This window comes from Plasmodium fragile (genome assembly GCF_000956335.1).
Source record: "Plasmodium fragile strain nilgiri unplaced genomic scaffold supercont1.40, whole genome shotgun sequence".
In the NCBI taxonomy this organism is placed as follows: domain Eukaryota; phylum Apicomplexa; class Aconoidasida; order Haemosporida; family Plasmodiidae; genus Plasmodium; species Plasmodium fragile.
Window position 1 is genome coordinate 122,033 of NW_012192620.1, and position 25,338 is coordinate 147,370.

The 25,338-nt window shown below is 39.3% G+C and overlaps 3 protein-coding genes and 2 non-coding genes across 5 annotated transcripts; 2 read left to right on the top strand and 3 right to left on the bottom strand.

Annotated features, from left to right (window-relative positions):
• Nucleotides 1–2,053: 2,053 nt before the first annotated feature.
• Nucleotides 2,054–5,436, bottom strand: AK88_03484 (uncharacterized protein; the record flags this gene model as incomplete). Its single annotated transcript, XM_012481100.1, has 11 exons — nt 2,054–2,088; nt 2,215–2,272; nt 2,430–2,644; nt 2,844–2,995; nt 3,177–3,682; nt 3,762–3,860; nt 4,034–4,054; nt 4,203–4,328; nt 4,502–4,591; nt 4,682–4,758; nt 5,181–5,436. 11 exons carry the CDS (start codon nt 5,434–5,436, stop codon nt 2,054–2,056), a joined length of 1,635 nt encoding a protein of 544 aa, XP_012336523.1.
• A 751-nt stretch (nt 5,437–6,187) lies between these two features.
• On the bottom strand, nt 6,188–8,875 carry AK88_03485 (CMGC/CDK protein kinase; the record flags this gene model as incomplete). The annotated part of the gene is made up of 1 exon (XM_012481101.1): nt 6,188–8,875. The coding sequence occupies one exon, from the start codon at nt 8,873–8,875 to the stop codon at nt 6,188–6,190; it is 2,688 nt and encodes an 895-aa protein (XP_012336524.1).
• A 2,009-nt stretch (nt 8,876–10,884) lies between these two features.
• AK88_03486 lies at nt 10,885–10,956 on the top strand. Its single transcript has one exon. It is a non-coding gene; the product is annotated as a tRNA-Met (tRNA).
• Nucleotides 10,957–13,283: 2,327 nt separating this feature from the next.
• Nucleotides 13,284–13,355, bottom strand: AK88_03487. The gene has a single exon. It is a non-coding gene; the product is annotated as a tRNA-Pro (tRNA).
• A 9,084-nt stretch (nt 13,356–22,439) lies between these two features.
• AK88_03488 (uncharacterized protein) lies at nt 22,440–23,267 on the top strand (the record flags this gene model as incomplete). Its single annotated transcript, XM_012481102.1, has 1 exon — nt 22,440–23,267. One exon carries the CDS (start codon nt 22,440–22,442, stop codon nt 23,265–23,267), a length of 828 nt encoding a protein of 275 aa, XP_012336525.1.
• Nucleotides 23,268–25,338: the final 2,071 nt, after the last annotated feature.

Here is a 25,338-nt window from a genome sequence, read left to right on the forward strand (position 1 = left end):
GTTGTTGGGTACATGTTTGCACATTTTTTCCTCCATTTTTTTGGGCCATTTTTTTTTTTGTACTTTTTGGGAATTGTTCCAAAATTTTCCCAATTTGAATGCAATTCTCCGCGTTTCCCATTTTTGCAATTTCCGAGCTATGCGACGAAGCGAGTCGACATTTTAAAAAATGGGCGACGAGCCAATGCGACCTCTTCCCGAGGAAAGGCAAAAAAGTGCCCCTAACCATTCGCCTTTTCTCCTCCAAAAAGGCTCTTCCCCAAATACACTCATAAAAAAAAAAATCCCAAGAACGAGCCACATGCGCACAAATTGCAAGCCATTGTCACATAATAAGCAGCATGATAATTTTTCCAAGTGGTCATTTTTACAATTAAAAAAAACTCAGTGTTCCCCATTTAGGTGAACAACATTAGCACAACAAAGGTTAACAAAAGGAATCCTTCTTTGGTGAAAAAAAAAAAAAAAAAAAAAAAAAAAAAATGCAACAAAAATTAACTACGCTTATTTCTGTGCCATTCGGGTTAGACAAAACAATCCTGTTAATGTGTGTCAAAATGGGCATGTACTTACGGCTGGATGATGATGCATATAAATTGTGGGCGGTCTGGCCTACTTCGCCTTAACGGTACAGCACAGGTGAATTCACAGCCAGGGGGCTACGGATGTGCTTTTCCACCTTCGGGGTATAGTGCCCCAGGGGGAAAGGCACATACGGAGGGGGAACGGGGGGGCAGGAAAGTCAGCAGCAGAAGGGTAATAAATGGCTGTAAGCTGCGTATCAAGGTGACCCACACTTACACCTGGCCTGCTGCCCGTTCCCCAGACTAAGGGAAAAAACAAATGTGGGAATAGGCCCCTGAAGCAAATAATTTGCTAAATGCAAAAAGCAATTATTTTTTTTTTTTGTTTATTCCATTTTGAGAATATCGCGAAAATGTCAATTTTTTTTTTTTTTTTTTTTCCTTTTTGTTTTTTCTCTATTATATATACTTTACCACTTTGGCGAAACAAATACAGATCGGCCGAAGGTTACGGCCATTTTGTTTTGTTCGTAGAGCTTAAGGAAGGGGGAGCAACTAACGAAGCTCTAAAAGAAGGGCGCTCAAAGTGGCACAGCAGGGTAAAGCAGGGAAAATCATTAAGGCATAACAAAACATAACAAAAAAAAAAAAAAAAAAAAAGGTATTAAATCTGAATGTCCATTTCGTTTGCATGTTTTTTTTGTATTTTCCATTTATACCCCCTTTTTTTGAGGCAGACATTTGCCCATATAAATTCACATCGCGAAAAATTGCGCAGGTGCTTGTGCGCCCGTATGTCACAAAAAAAAAATGACGGGTCGCAAAATGGGGGGGAAAAAAAAAATCCCATTCTGCGCAGCGAGAACTTCATTTCCCCTGCAGTCGATTTTTCATCATGGTGTTTTTTCCGCTAAAGTCCCCCTGTTCTTGGTAATGATCTTTTTCGAAATATCGCCCAAGCAGTTGTTGGGTACATGTTTGCACATTTTTTCCTCCATTTTTTTGGGCCATTTTTTTTTTTGTACTTTTTGGGAATTGTTCCAAAATTTTCCCAATTTGAATGCAATTCTCCGCGTTTCCCATTTTTGCAATTTCCGAGCTATGCGACGAAGCGAGTCGACATTTTAAAAAATGGGCGACGAGCCAATGCGACCTCTTCCCGAGGAAAGGCAAAAAAGTGCCCCTAACCATTCGCCTTTTCTCCTCCAAAAAGGCTCTTCCCCAAATACACTCATAAAAAAAAAAATCCCAAGAACGAGCCACATGCGCACAAATTGCAAGCCATTGTCACATAATAAGCAGCATGATAATTTTTCCAAGTGGTCATTTTTACAATTAAAAAAAACTCAGTGTTCCCCATTTAGGTGAACAACATTAGCACAACAAAGGTTAACAAAAGGAATCCTTCTTTGGTGAAAAAAAAAAAAAAACAAAACAAAACATGGGCATATGCGCACTCTATGACTGTACAATTGCTTGGTTTTTCCCCCTCCCCCTCTGCATCACAAACGTGTACGCGTACACATTCGCTAAATAATTGCTCCCGTTGCAGAGTCCACTGGGCCTGAAGAAGCAGTACGGGATATGTTCAAAGGGCAAGCGTGAGGGGAGACATAAAATTGGCATGCATGCGCACATGTGTATGTTGCTCTGAAGGGGTTACCCCCAATGCGTCTTTCTCCGTCCTTACCGCTGGCCCATTTTTCCGGTCGCTCAGTCGAATGACCAACGGGAAGTCGCGTATAAATCTGAGAAGGCGGTATGTGGACAGGGAAGTTACTCATGGGGGAACATGAATATACAGTTGCATTCGCAGCGGTATACTTTACACGCACACACACATATATATATATATATGCATTTGTGCGCATGTGCGTTTAAGCACTTTTGTGGTGTATCCCTCACCCCTGAGTTCTGGATCTCCCCTTCGCACGGCCAATCAATGGCACAAAAATTTAAAAAGTAATTTTTCTGACTGTCCGACACGTTTTCAAATTTATAATATCCTTTACATATTTTGCTCTTGTAGCTAACTGGGGCTTTGCAGTAACCCCTTTTGCTGGAAGGCACCCAACCAAGGGGACACGCGAAGGAGTAATTGCGCAGGCAGTGGTCCCTCTCTGCACGGTGACGAAATAGGTGCAGAAGAGAATGATAATATATTTACATGCGTACAGTGCACACTGTTTTTTCACAACCCTGTTACCTGGTCAAATGGGACAAGTAGCATATGGGGCTTTCCTCATGTTGATAACCCCGTATATAAAATTTGTTCATATTATTATTTCATTTTTGTTGCGTCCTCTATGGAGGAATTACCTTTGAAGGGGAAATCCACCTGACACGCGATGGAGTAGGAGTCCTTCTGCTGCGAATTCATTGTAGCAAATGAGACTTCGTCGTTGCACTTTGCACTTTTCTGGTAATTTTCTGGGGCCAGGCAAAGTCCATTGTCTATGGGGGACCATCCACTGGGCAGTGCGCCGCGTTCCGTGAGAAAGGGGAAAAAATGGGACAAAATGTATAACTGTGCATATCTCGTTGTTGCAGTGGCACAAGGGAGAGACCCTAATGTTCGACCTGGCGATGTCTCTTTCACACTGACTCGCTTCATCGCTGGCCGCATTTATCGTCCCATCGCTCTATCCTTACATGGGGCACGGGGCGGAGTAATCTCTTTGGTACTGATTTACAACAACGGTGTAGGGCCAATTGACGAGGCAGACATTTTCGATGCTCCTTTTCCCCTCCTCAGATTTGTACTTTTTCAAATTTGCAATTTTGGGACAGGGCCCATCATAATCGCTCGGCGCTTTGCATCTGTGTTCTCCAATTTTGTGCCAATTGAAGGGGCATGCATCATCAAAGTTCGTTTTGAATGTGACAGATTTGCACCTCCACCTGATGCCGTGCTTTGCTTCCATTTTCTTCTTCTCCGCAATGGAGAGGTTGGAAAAATTTATGCTTCCCTCATATGTGTCATTTGTATTTTCGCTTGTGCAGGTTCCTTTTCCTACGTCAGTCCAGTTTATTGGACACAGGGCATCGTAGTCGGTCCCATAGGGGCATGTCTTCGGTAGGCAGGGCCAGGTGGCGTCACAAATCTCTCCCCAGCTCTCCTTCTGGTGGTCATACAAGTGAACCAGCTTGTCTTGCACCTGGGTGGGGAGACGCGGTGAAGATGACTCATCTGCGGAAAGCACAGTCATTGTTGCAGCGCCATGGGGAGAGACGCACCTTGCGACATGGACCTTCATACGAACTCAATGGGACGCATCCGGAACTCGTTCGGAAGAAGTGAAGCGGGCAGGGCAGCGAAAAATCTTGGAGACACATCTGGCAAGTGGAAAGTGGACAGTGAAAACGGGAAGGAAAAAGACCTCCTCCCGTCCCCCCCCAAAAAAGAAAATGATATTATAGGGAGAACACAAGTGGGCATTTGACAGGACACACAAAACGGAGGAGTAGAAAAAATCTTTTCTTAATTGCCCATTTCGTGTAAGTCGTACTTCGTCAGAGTCCTCCATCGCCTCGAAGTGGGGTAAAAAAAAGAAAAAAAAAGTTAAACATTACCCAGAAAGGTATCAAAGGAGCTCAGCTCAGTAGTGGGAACGCTTCATAAAACCAGGGGACGTAAAAAGGCAACGTCTATTTGAAGCACCCATTTCTCCATTTTACCTGTTCAATTTTTTCCAACTCTCCAGAATCAAACTTTTTATAAAGCGTATCCTGACTCATGGAGTTGATGACCTCCGCTTGGTACTTCCTCACATTGGTTTCGTCCTCTTCCGTTTCTCCATCCTCCTGAAGGGGAAAAAGTTGTTTGACGTGGAAAGTGGGTAATGGTGAGGTAAGTGCAGAATGAAGAGGAGGACGGGGGGGGAAATACTTCTCTTGCTATATTTAACAGTCATAAGGAAGAGATCCGTATCGCTTTATACGTGTATTACGTCCCCAACGCTTTTCTCCTCTCGTACCTTATTCTGAGCTACTGCAAAATTTTGAGCTGCTTCTTCCAAATCGTCGGACAAAAACTCACTGTCTTCTCTCGCCTCTTCTTCATCCTCCTGAACAAGCCTTACAGTAGTAACCCATGTGTGGTGTGTTTATTTAGCGAAAGGGGAAATGAAATTCAAACGCCATTTGTTCATGTCTACTTGACTCAGTCCGGATGTTGGTAAATCCCCCAAGCTGTACTTCTTCTTAATTGCCTCATTCGCTTTCTCCACTGAATCTATGTGGGGTTGATAGTGTGCGGGAATAGAAGGGGATGTAAAAAGGGGGCGTTTATAATGTGTGCTATACACTTTGGGGAGGTTCTCTCCACAGGTGTTTTTATTTTGTGTGGATGGTAGGTTAATTCTCCCCCCCGCGATTGTGATTCTGCCTATGCCATTTTGATAAGTATGATTCGGCATATTATTTATTTATATTATTATTATTTTTTTTTTTTTCTGTGATTGCTATGAGTTACATGCAATGATGTGTCTTTGTCTTCCGTTTGATTTTCTCCTTCGTGGAGAAACATTTTCGGAGACGGAGACACCTTGTCATTCAATTTCGACCCCAAGCGTACAAAACCCATTTTGTGCCCCCTTCAAGGAATTAGAAGATACAGAGCAAACTTTTTTTTTTTACAGGGGAAACAATTCATACCTATTACGCTTTCGTTGGATACATCCATCCTTTTGTTTTTCTCCTTCGTGACAGATTCATAATTTTGAAAATGGTCCCCTTTGTCCTTTCCACTGGACGATTGACTTGCTATGTTGCCTTCCCCATTTGGGTCACTCAAACGGACGTCCCCCGAAAATGTAAAGGGGACTCTTTTGCCGGTAAGCGGGGCATACGCATGTGAATATTTTTGCACCCCTATGGAAAAGAGGCAACTCAAAAGGACAAGCAAATTCATTTCGAGGAAGTGACACAGATGGGATGACCGAATGGTTGCAAGACAGACGGGACAGGTTCAATTTCCACACACAAAAAAAAGAACAAATAAGCGGTTCAACTGATTAGAGAATGTGGAACTATTTTGTCCCTTTCCCTGTTCAACTTTACAAGACAGTTGCTTTTTTTTTTTTTTTTTATGCAAAAGCGCGATGAGTGTATACCTCTGCAGCTGCTTCCGCTACTGCCAATGTTTTGCTTCTTCTCATTACATTTTTTTTTTTAATAAATTAACATTTTCGCAGAGAGAAAGGAGGTAGAAAATGTACACTTCCGTGAAGGGGTACATGCAGGTGGCACCCCCCACATGTGCCTGAGCTACACCGTCTTAACACCCTGTCCACATGTAGATACACCATCCCGCGGGGGGGTTTGAAAAAAAAAAAAAAAAAAAAAAAAAAAAACGTTCGATTGTCGCACAACATGTTTACACAAAAACAGATTTTTAATTTTACTTTTTTTTTATAGTTTACAATTTGTCCATTTTAAAAAAGTCAAAAAAGGGAGCTGCACTCGTGTGGGGGATAAATGTGTACATACGGTTATGCAGCCGATCGGTTAGAGCAGATACGTTGCATTCGACGCGGACGGGAGGATGTTCCCAACAGGCGTGTCACAAAAAAAAAAAATAAAAATAATATAAGGAACAAAAACAGGTGATGCAAAAGGCGCGTACAGGTGAACAAAACAAGCTGCACGACCTGTGGATCGCTTTATGGCTCGGCGAACCAAGGATGGTTGAGGGCCTCCTCGGCGGTAATACGCGTGGCGTAGTCAAAGGTGAGCAGGCGCCGGAGGAGGTTTCTGGCGTTGGCGTTTGGGAGCCCTACGCCTGAAGGGTCTCTCTCTTGCAAGATCCTCTGAAACTGCTCGTCATCACAGGGAGGGGAAAGCAGTGCGTGCGCTCGAGAGTGTTGGTACATCATTTGGTTCATCTTGGCATTATTGTCGCAGTCCACACACGTGTGCCCCTCTTGGAGGTGCAAATTCGTGCCCATAATATTCTTGTAAAAAGCTTCCCCGGAGTGGCCACTTAAACTAGGAGGGGATGCCAAACCAGGGTCGTACAAGTGCAGACATTTGGTATCTGCACAAAGGGGAGAGGAATCCGGAAAAAAGGGCACGAGAGAGTTATACGTGTTCGCAAGGTATCTACTCCGCCAGTTGTTCAAGATGTGATTCTTTAAATGAACCAAATTGAAAGTGAGAAAATAATAGAGTGTATTCAAAATGAAGTTATTTTTAAAAATGGACGAATGGGGTAGTCTTTCTTCCCGTTTAAGAGAAATCAATTTGTTTGAAGATGGACTCCAGGGCATTAAACATAATTCAGACAGACTTTGTAAAAAAATTGCCTCCTTTAATGCATCCGGGGTTGCATACTTGGAGTAAAAATTATGAAGCTTCATTGCATTTCTTTTATTTTTAACCTCTAAAGGATTTTTAGTACCCAAGACAAACTGCAGAAATACAATGCCTATTCCCCACATATCGTAATAAGGCCGGCGCTTAAAATTTCTTTTCATATGACCAAATAAAGATTCGGGTGGCTGGTACCCTTCTGTCTCTTCATTCTCTGAAACAGGAAATAAAAAGTCCTCATTGTTATACTCTACTGCACTACCCCAGTCACCAATACGAACAGTGAATGGGGTACTTGCAGAAACGAAAATATTTTCCATTTTTATATCCCTATGAGTAATGCCCATTTTATGTGCATTGTTAACTCCTTTTAAAATTTGGTGCATTAAATCTTTCAGTACTAGCATGCCAATGCTCTGCTTCTTTATGCTCCACCACAACCTGCTTGGAGTTAACATCCCCCCCTTATCTTTGTCTACATGGAAGAGGTGATTGGACAATGAGTACCCTTCATTTGCAAAAACGAGCCATACATACTTGTGTTCCTCATTTCCATTTCCTCTTTCATATTCTGTAAAAAATTCAATAAAGCGACTTACATGTTGACAATTCTTTAAAACCTCCCCAAAGTATATCTCTCTCTTTGCACTTGTCTCAGATGCTTGTTCATTTTGAAGAATTAAAATTTTTTTTAAAACTACATCTCTGAATGGGGATTCCTTGTTCATATTTATTGCATACCAAATTTCTCCAAATGCTCCTGATCCCATTTTTTCCTTAACGGTGTACTTTAGGTTCTTCGGCTCGTAGCGCTTTATGTCTCTCTTCAGGTCAGAGTCCGGTTTCTCTACATAGCCGAGGAATAACCTTTTTACAAAATCAATCATTTTGTATGTTCCCTTTAGCCATGCCATTGGTATGGAGAATTTCTCTTCGGTCTTCTCTCGACCTGTTCCAATTTCACCTCCCTCCATCCCCCTGGACTCAATATTTCCTATGTACGCTGTCTTCTCATGAACATGAACATGATCGTGAACATGATCGTGAACATGATCGTGATCGTGGTCATAATCATAGTATATCTGTACATCTGCTGGTTTCGACCCGTAAATCGCTTTTGTGTGTGCTTCGCCAAAATGGTCGCTTCTTAACCGCAACGCGTAAAGTGAGTGATCAGCATTTACCATGCAATTTGTACAAGTCTCGTCGCCTTTCATTCCATGCTCCAGTGCCGCACGAGGGATCATAAGGACATCCAACTCATGGTAGCTGCTCCTTCTCGTTTTGCGAAACACATCCTTTATCTTCTTCGTTAGCAGATACTTGTCGTTGAGGAGGTCCCGACACTTGCCGGATCCAGCGCGGACGGAGCCTTCACTTGAACAACGGCTATATGTCCCTCCTTCATGATTCCTTCCTGGGGACTTCACCCCCCATTCAAGCGAGTCCTTCTCCATCTCCCTCGCTTGGGCAAAGGTCACACCGAATGTCCCCCAATCACTCTTCCTCCCCAACGCCAAACGTGACAATCCACCCACAGAGGCTCTCACGCCCTTGAAGAACAAACGGACATGCTTGCAAATTTTTTTAACAACTGCGTAAACACTTGTACGCACATCCTGAGAGATCAACTCTACATTGGAAGGAAATCTCGAATGAGGTTCGAAACTTTTGTTCTGAATAGTCTTCCACACAGCTGCAATGTTCTCCAACAGGGGGAGGACGACGACAACGTTGTTTAAGACATTTGCAACATGTTCCTCACCTTCTTCCTCCACAACACCACCACATGGGGAGGAAGACTTCCGCCTTGGTACGGTGAGCCAATTTTTTAAAAACAAAAAGGGGAACAAATGTGCAGGGTTAAATTCAGTCCGCTCTATATGTTCGTCCCATTCGGAAGGAGTAGCCCTCCTTCTAAATATACTAAGAAGTGTAAGGTCATGAAGCAGATGCACAAGTTGGAAGTGGAACACGTTTATCACAATGATTACGCTACAAAGGATACAAGTATATATAACGTATGGAAATAATTTCATTTTTTTTTTTTTCTCTTTTTTTTTTTTTTTTTTTTGTTACCCCCTTGGGAAGGTGTAAACAAAAAAGTAGGAACAAATTCACATTTGGTTAGCGCTATTGTGGAATTCCCGCTGTGGGGCAAATTGCAAGTTACGTGCGAATGGGTGAAAATAAATAAACATAAAGACGACTGCTTACCCCCTATTAGTGACACACTTTCACCAAAAAAAATATGCTGTGATCCGCTCTCTCTGTAGGAAGGAGGCACTCTGGTCGGGCAGATTTATTTAAGTGCAATGTGCCCCCATTCCCAAGTGCATTGGAACCGCGGAAGGGCGGCACATAAATGCTAAGGCAATTTTTCATCCAGGAAAGTGCAGAACCGCAGGATCAAATTATACCTCGCATCCGTTACATATGTTTTTTTTTGGTTTTTTTTTTTCTCCGCCCAGTGGGGTTTATATATATATATATCATCGTGTCGGGGCGAATCTTGTGTATAACTTCACCTCAATGATATGCTTGCGGTTGGACCGTGGCAAGTGCATTTGTACTACCGCAAGGTGAGGTGGCTAAGATTAAATTGACCAACACATAAATGCACACGCACAAATGTGTGCATAACAATTGTACATATTTTATGCGCGTACTAGACGAGAGGTGAAGTCTTTAGGGGAAATTCCATGCGACGATATACAGAGAGCGCGCAGCCATGATACTCGGGGGAGGAAACCGTACTTCGTCCTGCAAGTTTTGAAGCCCCAGATTACCACCCTGACGGCGTCTCTCTCTCACAGCAAGAATGAGAACTTTTCACCATCCCATGTTAGACACTTTTTTTCTCAATTTAAAAAAAAAAAAAAAAAAATGTTCATGAAACTGTCTCGAAGCGGCGCTAGCTGGACATAAACGCTTCTACTTCACCAGGGCAGCTTCCTTTTTTTTTCTACGTGCGCGTATGAACGTATGGCTTGTAGCGCGCATAATTTAATACACACAGGGATAGGTTCTTTATTTTGCTTGTTACCCTCCTTGAGCGCATACGGACATAACACCTGATACGTGCCCCCCGTGTGGGGAGAACTTAGACCGGGGTTATCACAACCCCTTCATATTAGCACCGTGGTAAGGGTCCCCATAGGAGTGTACTTATGCACGTACCTATGCACTTCCCCACTAGGTGTCACCCCTGGGGGATCAATTTCTTTTTTTCTTGTCTGTGAATTGGGTAATAGGATGGGACAAGCCAGTGTCCATTTTTTTTTTTTTTTTTACAAGTGGGCAATTTCTTTGTACATAATCCCCTGCACATTATTTAGAGCACACAGTTAGCTAGTCACTACAGTACATGTTGATACTATAAAATGGTAAAAAAGATTTCCTGCATCCGTTTCGCTAGTATATTTTATTTCCACATTTTTCACACGGAAGCGTATGTACGTGCGTACTTGGCTTTTTTTTTTTTTTTTTTTTTTTTTTTTCCCAAACAGGAGGCGTACAAGTAGCTATCTTTTTATGCTTCGGAAATTAACCCATGGGAAATTTTTTTTTTTTATGTTACTTTTTGGAAGCAAAAATATGGGTATGAAAAAAAAGCCAAAAAAAGAGTTGAACCACGTCGAACTATTAGGGTTTGGCCAAATGAGGAAAAAAAAAAAAGGAAAAAAGAGAAGAGAATTGCGTCATAGAGAAAAATATGGATAAGTCATTACCACATTGCAGAAAAGTTCGTGGAGCAGAAATGTTGAGATTTTTCTACTCGTGTTTGAGAATGTGATGGGTGGGGAACATAGCTGCTGCATACGCAACATATTTACATTTGTATTATACCTATTCTTCCCCCAAACCCTTTTGTGGCTCTCATTATTCCCCTTGCAGTGCGTATGGTGGAGGCTGTTACGAAGTGCCTTATAGTATTTTTTTTTATACCGCACTGGAACAAAATGAGCCTCATCTCCAGTTGTCGCACGCACTTGTAGCCCCGGTGACCGAAATGAAGCAGACTGTTAGGTCGCATACTTTTTTTGAAAGCAGCGTAGCTCAGAGGAAGAGTGGGGGGCTCATAACCCCCAGGACCGTGGATCGAAACCACGCGCTGCTATAATGTCGTCATTAAAAAAATTAAATTCGTGACCTGCATATAATAATACATATATATAATATATGTTTGTTATATTACCATCTGTTTCAACACAAGGAGAAAATGTTCGAAAGAAAAGAAAAAAATTTGGCTATAAATAAAAATGGAACAAATGGAAAAAAAAATTGCGTAAAACAAAATGGAGAAGAATAAAATAATTTTACGTATTTTTTTTGTTCCAGTTGTTCCAATTATTATTATAAAAATTAATTCATATGTAGCAAATACTCTTCTTCGATCCTGCCCCTTCGCGTTTACCCTTCTGTGCTCGCCATTGTTACGGTGCATAAGGGTAAAACACGCCATATGTTTCACAATTCGCATTTAAAAAAAACAACAAAGAAAGAACTTTGTTGTATTTACCTCTCAATTAATGGGGACAAGATTTAAGCAACACAGATTTAACGAGGGAAAGTTGGAAAAGAAGCATTTTGTGTAGCGTGCCCCATTACGCGAAACATACTTTTACAAGTAGCCGCGCATAAATGGCGAATAAATAATAGTAAGCTTCATCAGGGAGTTTTTTTCATACTTTATCAATTTCGCATTTTTTTTTTTTTTTTTATTTTGCGAAGACGCTTTTTGCTATTCTTAAAAAAAAGTAAACGCGTCTGAACAATTACTTAAAAGTTGAACGAGGTATTTACGTGCAAATTCGTACCAGAACATTGTATACACGTTTAACTCACCTTGCGGGCGAAAAAGTACAGTTGCGCTTTTAACGGCTGTTATATTTAGTGAACGAAATGTGTAAAAGGTTTTCTTTTTTTTTCTTTCCCATTCGATAAACGAAATGGAGAACGCACAGGTTCCCATTTGAAAGGGCTTCTTGAAATGAATAAGTGGCGGACCTCTCGTTCTTCGCGAGCATGTCCAACCGAGAAAATTACGCCCTGCTGCATGAGTGTGTATGCAAGAATTTATATGCGCGCACTGTGCATGAACGTGATGAGGTCAACAATTTAAAAGAGCATGCTCTTATCAGTGTTTGGACTCATGTCACATTTTGCAAATATAATTTTTAATTTCCAATGCAAACATTCCGTACACGCTTTGAGAACACATTTTCCTTTCGGGGACATCCCGAAGTCAGAGCAGATCGATTTTCGACACACCCGCGGCGCTGAGCAGTTTTCGCACAAGGGTCACCATTTGTTAGCAAGCTGTTGAAATAATTTTTTTTTTTTTCATCTTCACACAATTTATACATCACTTTCCCCGTTTGGAAAAAAAAAAAAAAAAAAAAAGAAACGAACGAACGAACGAACGTGAGAATTTGATATACACATGTAGCTTGTGGGGGTGCATGCGCACACGGTGAATACGCTCAACTTGCGTAAATGTACCTGCCGGAATATTTCTAATCAGTGGGACATAAAAATTTAATTCGGTTTTGTCACCATTGATTAATTATCTCCTGCGTAAGAGGCACATATGCGCGATACGCCATAAAAACATGTCCTTGCACTTACTGCTCGGTTGTGTTCACAGAATTATTTCTCTCCGTGGACTGGCCTCTAATCGAGAGACAGATGGCAAAAGGGACAGAGCAGTTTTTCACCGCATAAATTGGTGTGACAAAAAATGGAATGTGCGCCAAGGAACACACTTGTTTAGGTTACCATAAAGACAAAATATTTCCTTCGAAATTCGTTAACTTTTTAAATCTACCTGGTCTTTCCAATGTATATATGCTGCCATTTGTCCTTTACCCATGTCAGCAACAAAAACAAAAAAACCACCCATCCAATTTCCCACGCATACTAGTTGTTACCTAATTTTATGCGCCAATCTTTGCGAAGGCAACACAGAAAGGGAGAGTAAAAATAAAAAACCAACGGCGTCACAATTATTCTCAACAGAGATAACCATTGCGTATACATTTACCTCTTCGCTGTTCAATCGAGCCTTTTTCTTTCTTTGTTTTTTTTTTTTTTTGCGCTCAAGTTGAGAAAAAAATGAACAAAATATTTAAACTTCGAGAATAAGCCGTACCCGGTTTACCCTTCTTATTACTATCAACCCAGACGCGCTTACAAAAATTAGAACAATTGAAAAATAATTTTTTTTGTTCCAGTTTTGTGAGGAGCGCTTCAATAGCAAGAAAGTACAGCTCCTACTTTAAAAGCATATTTATATTTTTGAAACAGTCAACCATTTAAAAAAAAAAAAAGAAAGAAAAAAAACATTTATATTTATATATTATAATAATTAATCAGTTTGTAGTTTAATAACATCTTTGTGCATACAACAAAATTATTTTTCTTTTCTTGCGTAGTGCAAAAATAGGGCTACTCCGGGAATTGAACCCGGGACCTCTCGCACCCAAAGCGAGAATCATACCACTAGACTAAGTAGCCATTAATATATAATTGTATCTGCAACGGGCATGAAGTGCTGCAACATAGTTACCACAAAATTTTATTTGTCCTCTTGGTTACTGTTCCATTTGACTCATCGAACTGTGCAAAACTCCATTTTTCAACATATGCACGAAACACTCCCCCAAAAAAAAAAAAAAAACAAAAAAACGTAGTGATGCGTTTTTCTCCATAACTACAATTTGTTCGCAGCTCCTTTCACAACTCCATGTGCGCGACGAGCATTCGTAACTTAAACAACTCAGTAAAAAAATTGTTACATTGTTGCATCAGGGCTAATGTTATTCCATTTGCCAAAACACTGCTTCCCATTTGTTATTAAAAGGAGTATACTCTTTTTTCATGAGCCATTTATCTCTTTATAACTTATTCTGTCAACTAATACATTTCACCATCATGTCTGTATGGTGGGTAAAGGGACAAATGAAGTTGCACTGGGAAAGGGTAGACCACGTGTGAATAATCAACAGAACGTTGGTTCGTGAAAAAACATGTTTTATATATATATGCGAAAAAGCAAAAGAATGGAAACGTATTAACAACTACGCAATTTCATTTCATTCGGTGCATCTCACATTAGCCTTATTCATCTGTTGGAACATATGAACAACTTACCCCCCAATGACATCATAATTTAACACCATTTATAAAACGTTTCTCAATAGCGAAAGAGGCTTAAGCACGCGTGTTATACGTAACAGTGTGGTATGTACATCGATGTTGACGCTGAACTCCGGGTGGTCTCGGAAGAGTCACCCCCAAAGGGTCACACGTACGAAGTTAATCGTGCGCACACCGTGGGGAAAAACGCCAAATGGAAGAGCTAAAATTATCATCCTTTTGGTTAATCTTCTGAACGGAAAAAAAAGGAAAAACAAAAAAAAGTATTAACAGGTCAGCTAAAAAAAAAAAAAAAAAAAAAAACTAGCCATTTTCCCCACTCGAATGTGGTGTCCAACAGAAAGAGCTCATTGGGGACTGAAGGAAAAACTTTCCCATTTCAATTCAGCAGAGTTACTCGTTTAGATAAAAGACGTGTCTCTATTTTGCTATGCGTAACAATAAATGTGTCTTGTAAAGGAGGGAACTTTTAACGGGCACATGTCGTATAAGTGGAGTGACATCATCATTATGGTTGTATATGCACACAATTAAAGGAAGAGCGTGTAACCAAAAGAATTTACATTAGATCGAATAGCAGTTGTGCCATGAACAATGAACCAAAATTTTCAAAATTTGAAACGTGCTAATTGTAAAACTAGCACTGCTGGGGAGGAAGCCAATTTTCTTTTGTTTTTTGTTTTTTGTTTTTTTTTGCTGTAACCATTTTGTAAAAGTGTTTCCAAAGTGGTTTTTATTTTTCCTACATTGTGCTCATTTCCTGTTAGTATAGCTAGCTGTGTGGGCAAAACTGTACAGGCGGGTATTTTCTCGTCGCACATGACCTGTTCGCTATGTTGCTCACACATTATAACCCTTGTGTGCAGGTGTAAGACAACGTTAAGGGGGACTCCATATTATATGTACAACTTGACGTTTCTTTGCCTGTCCTTGTGTTGGCTTTGGATATTAATTGAGTGTATACGGTGGTGGCAATGCGTAAGTAAAAGTTCTATTTTCGACTGTCTAACTGGTACGTACAGAAATTGAAAAAAAAAAAAAAAAGGTACAAATAGATGTGGTAGTAAAATCGAAAATTCCGCAAAACCTCGTAAGATGAACTAAAATTTATTAAAAATGTGAACCTGTGGCTATGTGTACAAAATTGATGAGAGGTCACACATTGGTACTTTATTGAATTTAAACAATGTGGAATCATTCAAATATGTGGAATTAACCAAAATTAAGAACATTAAATTTATAAGTAAAAACTTAGACAAAAACGTTACACGACGGGGAGAGTGTGTTGCACACTCTCATTTAAATGGTAAAATTTAAAATAGCAGTGTAACAAAGTCAAAATTACAAAAACGTAAACAAAATAGATGTACATTGAAGCAATGCGAATCAGACTTCGTACATTTATTTGCAATGGTTCAGGGAATTTTCCACTCCACTGTAACAACTTTGACTTGTGTGTTCACCTGCGGACAATTTTACTTAACGGCTATGTGGTAATAGAGGGAAAACGCGCAGGAGTGGTAAAAAGAAAAAACAAAATGACGAACCAGATGTCGCAAAGCAAAACGGAAAATTAAAACAATGAGCACCCCACCAAGAAACGCACTTTGGAAGGCATTATCTATGCGTACTTAGAAATTTCTTTAACTTCATTCGTCACGCTTGAATCTGGTTCCAAATAGAAAAAAAAAAAAAAAAAAAAAAAATGAACCATTAAAAAAATGACCCCGTACCAATGTACGCACTGGTGTGATGTTCCATCTATCACGTGGGAAAAAGGGAAACGGGGAAAAAAAAAAAAAAAAAAAAAAAAAAAAATTTGCTCCACTGTTAAGCACTTACCCAAAAGATATAATGTTGTCGTGTTTCTAAGAAAAAGGAAACGCGTCTTTTTATTATAACATAATTTAAAAAAAAAAAGGGAAAAAACAAAGAGAGAGAGAGAAAGAATTGTAGAAAACTATTTCATTTCTTTTTTTTTTTTTTTGGGGAAAAGTGGAGAACAGAAGAAAAAAAAAACATTCAGCAAAAAAGAAAAGAAAAAAAGAAATTTAAAATATACTGCTGAAAGTTACAAACTGAAAATTAACGAGTGCAAACTGTAAGATAGAGGAAACGTCTATAAAAGCAAAATGCCTTCCCGTTTAACTTCGCCAAACGGGTGAGCATTTACGTACATATATGAATCTTACATGTCCTATTCATACTTATTTACCCTTTTTTAATTATGATGATCCGCCCCCATACCTCATTGTCCGTTTAACGTTTTCGTGTTAATCTCATGTACACGAAGCAAACCAAAGCGGAGAAAATGCCTTTCCATGGAATTAAATCTTTTATTATATTTATAATTGCCCACCAGGGACAGTCATCACCATAGCTGCCACGTTTATGGCTCACATGTATTGTGCTTTTTTTTTTTTTTTTTTTTTTTTTTTTTTTTGTTTCATAAGTGCCCTGTTGCAGCTGCAGCTTTACATATATACATAGCATTTTACATATGCATTTGTGGGTGCACTCAACCTGTTTTTTCCTTATCAAGTTTGGTAAGACAGCCCTGTCTGATCCATTATTTATGCTGCCTTGTGACAGAATTCATTGGAAAATTCCTCACATTTTTTGTAATTTTGCATATAACCTTTTCGCAATTAATTCTCATTTTTTCTTGCCATTTTTTTGTGCATTTTTTTCCTGCCTTTTTTCCCCCCCATATCCGTAACATATGGGAAAACATAATTGGGGAAAAAGGGAAAAGAGCGGCAACGGAAAATATATGCATATAAGTAATAAACGGGGCGCGTGGGCGATCAGCATAAGATAACTCCCCCCTTGGATGCATGTGTATACGTGTATATATATAGATATATGAGCGTACTGTATGTAAAAAGGGGGAATTGGGGCACAACCATTAGGCTTGCCGCTCGCATGGCATCCTAACCGCTACATTCATATTTGTCCACGTGTCATATGGTTTTTACGCATATTGGTGCCCCTACATTTTAAGCCCCTGGACAGCGAAATTTAATTCCTCGCTATTTTCCGCCTTCCCGATAATTATGAAAAAGCGACTTACGGCACATATGCATATATAACATATTGTATTATATGTAAAGCAAACCAATGTAACAGTACAAATGAGATGCATAAATACATGTCTTACCCTTTTTTTATAACATCCCCTTTAAAATTTATTAGAACATAAAATGCTTAACAAAAAAAGCTTTAAAAAATTATATGAACTGTTCATAATTTTTTTTTTTTTTTTTTTTCTCATTTGTTCATAATATTTTTACAGCTACCTTTCGCTATTAAAAAATATTACATTTTTTTTTTTTTTTTTTTTTTTTTTTTTTTTCCCCATTTCGCTATTTAATAAAATCAATTCCAACAACAAACTTTTCAGCGCGTCTATCTGTTGGATGATTATGCCCTGCCCTCTGCATATATATTATGTACATGTGATGAGACAGCTTTCATAATAAATACATAAAAATATATAACCATTCGTATTTATAATTAATCGTAAATATTGTTGACGTAACCTTTATATATACATACAAATACAGTTTATGTTGTCCATTCACTTGTTTCTTATATACTTTTTGTCATATTATACATCCCCTTTCAAGCGAAATATTTAAATTATATATTTTGTAACCTGGGTATATATTATATAATATGTATATATATACCCGGCCCCCCCTCTTGAGAGAGAAAAAAAAAAAAAAATAGTAAACAAAAAGTAATAACTTTGATCTTTTTGTGCCCATGATATATAAATTTATAGAATAATAATTTTTTCCCAAATTCACCTGTTCGTTATAATAAATTTACGCATAAGTGTCATTTTTGCCCAAATGTATGTTTTACCATTTCTGTATTCATTTTATACACTTTTGAGAAAAATAAAATTTTTTTTATAAAAGTAAAATAAAAATTTTACATGAACAAGAGACATTGTCAAGGGGGGGTAGTAGTGGTGCTTATCTCACAGAGTTGATATATTTTTTTTCATTTTTTTACAATTTTGCTTTATACTTATTTATTGCCGTCCTGTGCCGTTTGCTTTTGTTTATGCTTAAAAACATAGGGCAATATATATTAAAAAAGTACAAAATTTAAAATATGAGACCTCCATATATACATGTAAAATTAGCACATAATAAGGTTATAATGATCAAATTTATCATGTTAAATATAACCCTTTTCGCATATAACATCTATTTATGTCATATTATTTTTTTTTATTTCCACTTATTTTAGCCTGTATCCATATTTCCATACATAAGTTGCCATTGTTTTTATTTTCAAAAAATTCCTTTTTGAGCATTGTTATATATTATTATATACTCTAGGGAAATGCAATGATTTTTTATTTGCAAACGTTTTTGCTAATTCCTACTTTTAAAACGCGAATCTCCAGTCAGCCAATTCATTTAAATTCTTTTACGTTTTTTTTTTTTTATTATTTACAAATTTAAGCAATTTTTTTTTAAATTGCGTATTGTTCAAATATTTCTGCCTTTGTTAATTTTTTCCCCCATATTGTATACATTTTAATACATGCGTTGACACGTATGCATGAAGTTGTCTATAATTAATTATACATGTACTTCAACTGCGCATAAGCGGACGCTCGTGCGGGAAAGCATGAACGCATTTCTCCTGCGCGTATGCAGCTACGTATGTAATGTTTACATGGCGTAGTTTTCATACGCGAGGTATGCTTTGTGCTTATGTACGAATTTGTATAGCTGTGCTTTGCATATTACATGAGCTTTGCTGTATATCTGAGCTGTGCGTATATGCTCATTTGCATATTGGCGCGTATAACCGCTCGACCTATTGCCTGGGTGCATGCCACCTGTTCACTTGTAAGCATCCCCTTTTCCTTATTTCAATCGAGCACGTGAATTTTTTGCTGCATTGTCCCCCACCCGTGAGTGAAAAAAAATAAAAGCAAACGAAAACGCAAGAGCGAACTCGACGCGATCGTGAAACGGAAGCGCAAAGTTTTCCAAGCTTGGAAAAAAAGTAAATTCCAAACCCCATTACGTGTCATACTTTTTTTTAAAGCGTATTTCGTTTATTCCACCAGTGCCCGTTTTATTACCAAATGTACATATGCTTACGTACAAAAGCAAGGGGAAAAACAGAGAAAAAAAAAAAAAAAAACACAAGCAATAGATCGCAAAGAGGAAAAGGTCAAAACGAAAGATATAAATATACGTATGTGCATACGCTGAAGGACATACATGTCGAACTGTTTACACCTTTAACCACTTGTGCTTGTGTCCATGTGATGTGAATTGCGTGCCTTGGGCAAGGCCGTGCCGTGTACGCAGATATATGTACATACACATTTGTATATGCATACATATACATACGTATACGTACATATAGAAACATATAAAGTGACTGCCTCCGTGTGTGTACCTGCTCGTGCGTCTTGAGCAAAGATCGCAAGTGGACTTGTGCTCCCCGCTAACACGCCTGCCAGTTGTGCCGAACTGCGCAACGCGCAGCGTGTTCCTGTACAGTTGCTTGTGTGGTTGTGTGCATACCCGCGAGGATATACGTTCACCCGAGCATGCATTAGCTCCCCTTGTGTGTTATCGTGCCACGGTGTCTCAACAAAGCGAACGAATTAACAAGAGCGATTCGCCAAGCGATGCTAAAAAAGAGACCCCTATATATATTTGCATGAATCGCATCAGTGCACACAATTTGTACAAACTAGTACGTGTATAGATACACTTTCACGTGACGTGCTCGTTGGACAAATCCCGCCTACGTGCGTTGACGCATGCTAAGAGGGAATAAATAACGTGGAGCAACAAACGAAAGAAGCAAGCACTTTGTCTGAAGTGAATCGTGTGCCGCTTGTCATTGCAGTTGCAGTTGTTTAGTTTTGTTTTTTTATTGTATATTTTATATTGCACATTTAATATTTTTGTTCTCACTGAATGTTGTTCCAGCGCGCGCGCAGCAGCAGTCCATGCAAAAACCATTGCATACGCTTTCATTTCGCCAGCGCGTTTTCCCAGTGTACATATATGTATACCTGCGTATCGCATGTGCACTTGTAGGTACGCATGAGTTAGTTCATGCAAAGAATTAAAAAATATATATATATATGATCATTGTCTAACCATATATATGCACAACACTGTGTTGCACACATTTTTTTTTTTTTTTTTTTTTTAAATTTCTCTTTTTATCTCCCATTGTGAAAGAGTAAAAATAAAAAAAATAAAAAAAAAAAAGACACACAATTGTGTTGATATGTGTGGTTCTATGTATGCTTCTGTATATGCTTGCATACGCTTGTCCTTATGCACGTATGCAGTTTTAATCGAATTTAATTAAAATAAGCTGTAGTTGTATGTCTACGTGCTTTTTATGATGCATTTTTTTTTCCCCCTTTATTTGATTTATAATTCTTTTTAATATAATTTTGTGATAGCTTTTGTTAATTGTCCTACTTCTCCCTCTCTGCGTGTGCATAACAAGTGTGCTCACTGTCATACGCTCTCTACACCTTTCTCTTTTTTAACGAAGTAAGGCACATCAGCTCGTGTGTAGTTTTGCACATATGCACAGGTACATGCGCGCAGAGGCCACTTCGAATTCACGCCCCGTGTTGAACATTTCCCTTTGTTTTATCCGTCCACCACTTGGCGCCCTTCAAAAAAAGGAAAAAATATAGCATATATGTATATGCACGTATAATATGCATATGCGTGTAGTATTGTGACCCTCTATTTTTGCTCTTTAAAAATCGTGAAAATAATTTTCTCGAAAATTTTGACTCCTTGTTATGAGCAGCGCTTGTGCGCGCAAGTGTGGAACTTTTGTTGTTTTTGCGCGTGAGAGTGTTTCAGCGTTAACATTTTTAACATGCATTTTGCATTATTTATTTGTTACTTTTCGCCCCACGATTTACCTCTCGTCCTGTATTTGTTTAAATTGGCGCGTGGTGACACGGTGGTGTAAGCCCATATACGGGTTAAATATATGTTTGTACAGTATACAACACACCTGCGTTTATATGCTTTCTAACGCACACAATTGCAAGGGGAGTTGTTCTTTCAACGTGTGACATATGAATATTCAGTTGTGTGCCCTTTGCACGTACACGTTTAAACGTATATATATGTATGCTTTATGTGCAAATTTTTGTGGCTTATTTTTAAGCGATGTAATGTCCTTTCCCCTCCCCCATTGTGCCCCAACGCAGCAACGTGCACAGCGCTCGTGGTTCTCTTATACACATCAGTGTTAACACCGACGTGGACGCACGACTGCCCGTTGGTATGGACACGCACGTAATGTAGTGCACAGGCACTTTGTATATGTTTAAATTTATGAGTGCTCTTGTATCTCGTTGTTTTTATATGTGCATTTTTTTGTGGCTGCAAAGGGGTAACTGCGAAATTTAAAGGGAAACCCTAGTGCGTTAATTCTTTTTATGGTGTAATAAATATAACCATCCCCTTGTAATAAACGTGTACGCCGGGCCTTCGTGACAAGTTTTACTGCTCCGTTGTGAATGGTCATTTCGCCGCAGCGAATACACCGTCCGCAGTGTGAACCATTAACCACTTCTTGTACAAGTGGTACCTGCATATATGCATATTAAAGAGAGCGCATTCCTCCACACCATTTTTTGTACAATTTTTTTTTTTTTTAAACACAGAGGATGTATTAATCCATTTTAATTTTTTCCCCCCTTTGTTCTGCTGTGAATTTATTTTTTTAACAGCGTTTTAAAATTGTTTCCACCCGCTCATGCATATATATTTTCCTACATAAATTATTCACTCTCGTATTCATCCACTCACTCAGTCGTATATTTATTTATTTCCCCCTTTTCATAATTAATAAGCCCTTTACTCACTTTGTCGCGAATTAAAAAAAAAAAAAAAAAAAAAAAAAAAAAACCCTAATTAACGACGCGAATAATACGCAGCCTTTTTTTTTTTTTATGACAATATCGTTGCTTTCGTATGTGTGAGGGATCTTTGTATCTACATACCCCCTGCGAACGTCCATAACATACATGTGTTAATAAGTGCATGTATGCGCGTAGGACATTACACACAGCTGGGTAGGCGCTATATAAAAAGTGTACCGTGGGTGTGTACCGTGTAGCGAGTAACCCTACTGCTTTACATATTGTAGCTTTTAAAGTTTGTGATAATTGTTCCAAAGGAGAAAAAAAAAAAAAAAAAGGAGCAGCTCGTGCAAAACCTACTGCAAAGCAAACAGAAAAAGGAGTAGTTGAGCACAAAACGTTGCAAAGAAGAGGTGTTTTGCCCAACTTTTAACTTTACAACGCGTAGTGCACGTTTGTTCCTTCTGTTTCGTGCCTGCTCTTTTGCCCCTTTTTTTTTTTTTTTTTTTTTTTCTTTTGTGACTTTTCCCCAAATCGAGGACAAGATGGAGCTACTCAATTTGAAAAACGAAGAAAACATGTCAATGCACACGATGAGGTACTCCGACCTGCAGTTCGAAACGAACACAGACATCTCCTCCATTGAAGAGTCTCCCTTCTTCTCCGTTGGAGATTTCCCAAACGAATTGCACAGCAGCTTTGATGATATTTCAGACTACATCCTGGTAGACGAATCAGACTTGAGAAGGGAGAGGTCGGACATCACGAGTTGCGACAGTAACATGATCATGTCCACAAAGGGAGGAGGCGTTATGCCGATTAAGAGAAATGGAAATGTAAAAATAAAGAAAGAAATGAAAAGCGCTAGTTATTCGGAGGAAAGTAAAACAGGAAGTGATAATACGAACAATGATGAGAATAGGAAGCCTGGACTTTGCAGGACCCTTGGGACAGAGGGTAGGAAGAGGATGCTCAAATTATTGAGGAAGGCCTACAAGTATAATGAAGAATGTAAAGTTATAATGAAAAATAAAAATCCCCCATTGTCTATTAGTTACTTGCCGTACTTCAACCTATCCATGCTGTGGCAGCTGGCAGAAGATTTCGGAGTCTATAATGAAGCTTTAAAAATTCACAAGGAGTGCATTAAGAAGAGGAATGCCAATGTACGCTTTAAGCAGAGCAGCAAGAACGCAGCAAATTATAATTTATCTGACATGAACAAAACAGCCAAGTCCTCCAAGACGGAGTACATGTCGGACTATATGTGCGCCAACATGGATACCCAGACGGGGGAAGATTTTGACACCACCAATACAACACTAAATGATGAAGGGCAAGGCAAGAGGAAGAGGAAGAAGAGCAGCATCTGAGAACCGTGGGGGGGGGCACAAAGCAAAGGGAGAAATATATGGTATGGAAGGAACTGTGAGAAAGGGAAGAAAGCACAGTGTGATGTGAGAGGAAGCGTTGATTTTCCATTTCGAGAAAAGCCCACTCTCTCTCTGCACAATCTTCACAATCTTCACGCGTGTGTGTGACCTTACGGGAGAAGAAGCCTAAAAGTGTGTGCACACGTGGGAGAAGCGGCGCGTGAGAGAAATCGCGCACAGAAGAAGCAACAGTCAACCGAATATATGTACACATCTCACCATTTATATTACTTGAAGGAAATTCTTTTTCAAGCCTTTTATATATATTCAGGGATTTTTTTCCTTTTCCTTGTCCTTTTTAAAGTTTGGGTTCATTTTGTTGAATATAATTTTAATTATTGTCCTGTACCATCCACGCACAATGCATAGGTGCAATCCGAAGATCAGTCCAACCACAGGAAGCCCACGTGCCATGTCTCTCCCAAGCGATGTTAGCAATGTGAGCAATGTGAGCACATATGGGTGTGTGTACAAATATCCCATGAACAGCGAAGAATTTTTTTTTTAAATTTCACATGTCAAAGTAGTAATGAGTTTTAATTTTCTGTATAGCTTTATATATATATATAATATTTTTTTTTGCGCGCGAAAAAAAAAAATGTGTGCAAGTTCAGACTTGACTGTATGCTGGATGGGCGCGCACTCTCTCTTCCTTCCCTTTTGCCCCCTGCGAGCGCGCCACGTTCCTGCCATTCCAGCAGGTACACACAACCGTGTTCTGGGACTTTCCTGTTCAGACTTGGGGTGCGCGTACACAATGGGCACTGGCAGTTGCAAGGCTGAATTGGGAGCATGTGCGTGCGTATATATATATATGTGCATGTATATATATATATGTGTGTCGGTGGACAGGGGGGGGAATTCCCTTAGCGCTTCCACCTATACGTGCGTCTGCACATATGTCCATATGCCTGACGTAATGTGTAAACATGCAGCCCTTCCCCTTATGCCATTTGGCTGGTTACTAGTTTCTCCCCCTTTTTTTTTTTTTCCCCTCCCCCTACGCGTTACGTATACGTATGCATATACATATTTATGCATGTATGTGTAGCGCCACAATTTTAAGCTTTAGTTTTAATGTTCAAACCTCTGCCCCTGCCACAGTCCAATTTTTTGTATTATTGTATATGTGTTTATGTATAAATATATATATATGTACATCCCGCATGCATGTCTGCGTGTGCGCACGTGCATGTGTACCTGTACCTTTTATCTGTATTGTGCACCTTTTTTTTTTTTTTCCACTTACGCCTTCGTGCAATGTGTATATCAACTCTCTGATTTTTAATTGGCCCCCTTTTGCAAATCTTAACAAATTTTATTTTACGATATGCGATTGCGACGCGGTGATCAACGCTCACGGTATGAGCAGTTACCAAACCCTCCTCTTCCAGCAAGCAAAATTTCACACATGGATGTGATGGCAATCAGCTGTGTCCAGCACATGCATGAAGTTAATGCTCCCGCAAAAAAAAAAAAAAAATGGAGCAGCAATTCACATGTTGTTGAAGCAGTATTCCTATTGTTTAGCGAACTCCTGTTCTTAATTGTCCACAAGCGGTGGCAACATGGTGTGGAATCCCTCCACATGCTCACACATGTACATATATACATAGCGACTGCAAGAGCATTCATTTAAAAAGTTTTAAAGCCTCACTTCATGTTAATCATTTCGCGCGGTTTACGTTTGACGATAAAAAAAAAAAAAAAAAAAGCAAAATATGTACACAATGTAACACTGCAGTGTGGCGGTCCAACAACACTAGTAATGTGCCATATGTACACGTGTGGGTATTTACGCGGTCATCTCCGCTTTCCCCCATTCGGTTGAATTGTCGCCAAAGGATGTAAACAGTCGTGGAGGGCACATCCAACAAAACGTAAAAATTGGTCACATCGATGGGTACGGAAAACAGCACACAGGGGGGATACACACACAAGAATAGGTGTACATATCCTCCGCTGAACTTTTATGCATGTTACTCGTTCCCATATGGCGACGCGCCCCTTC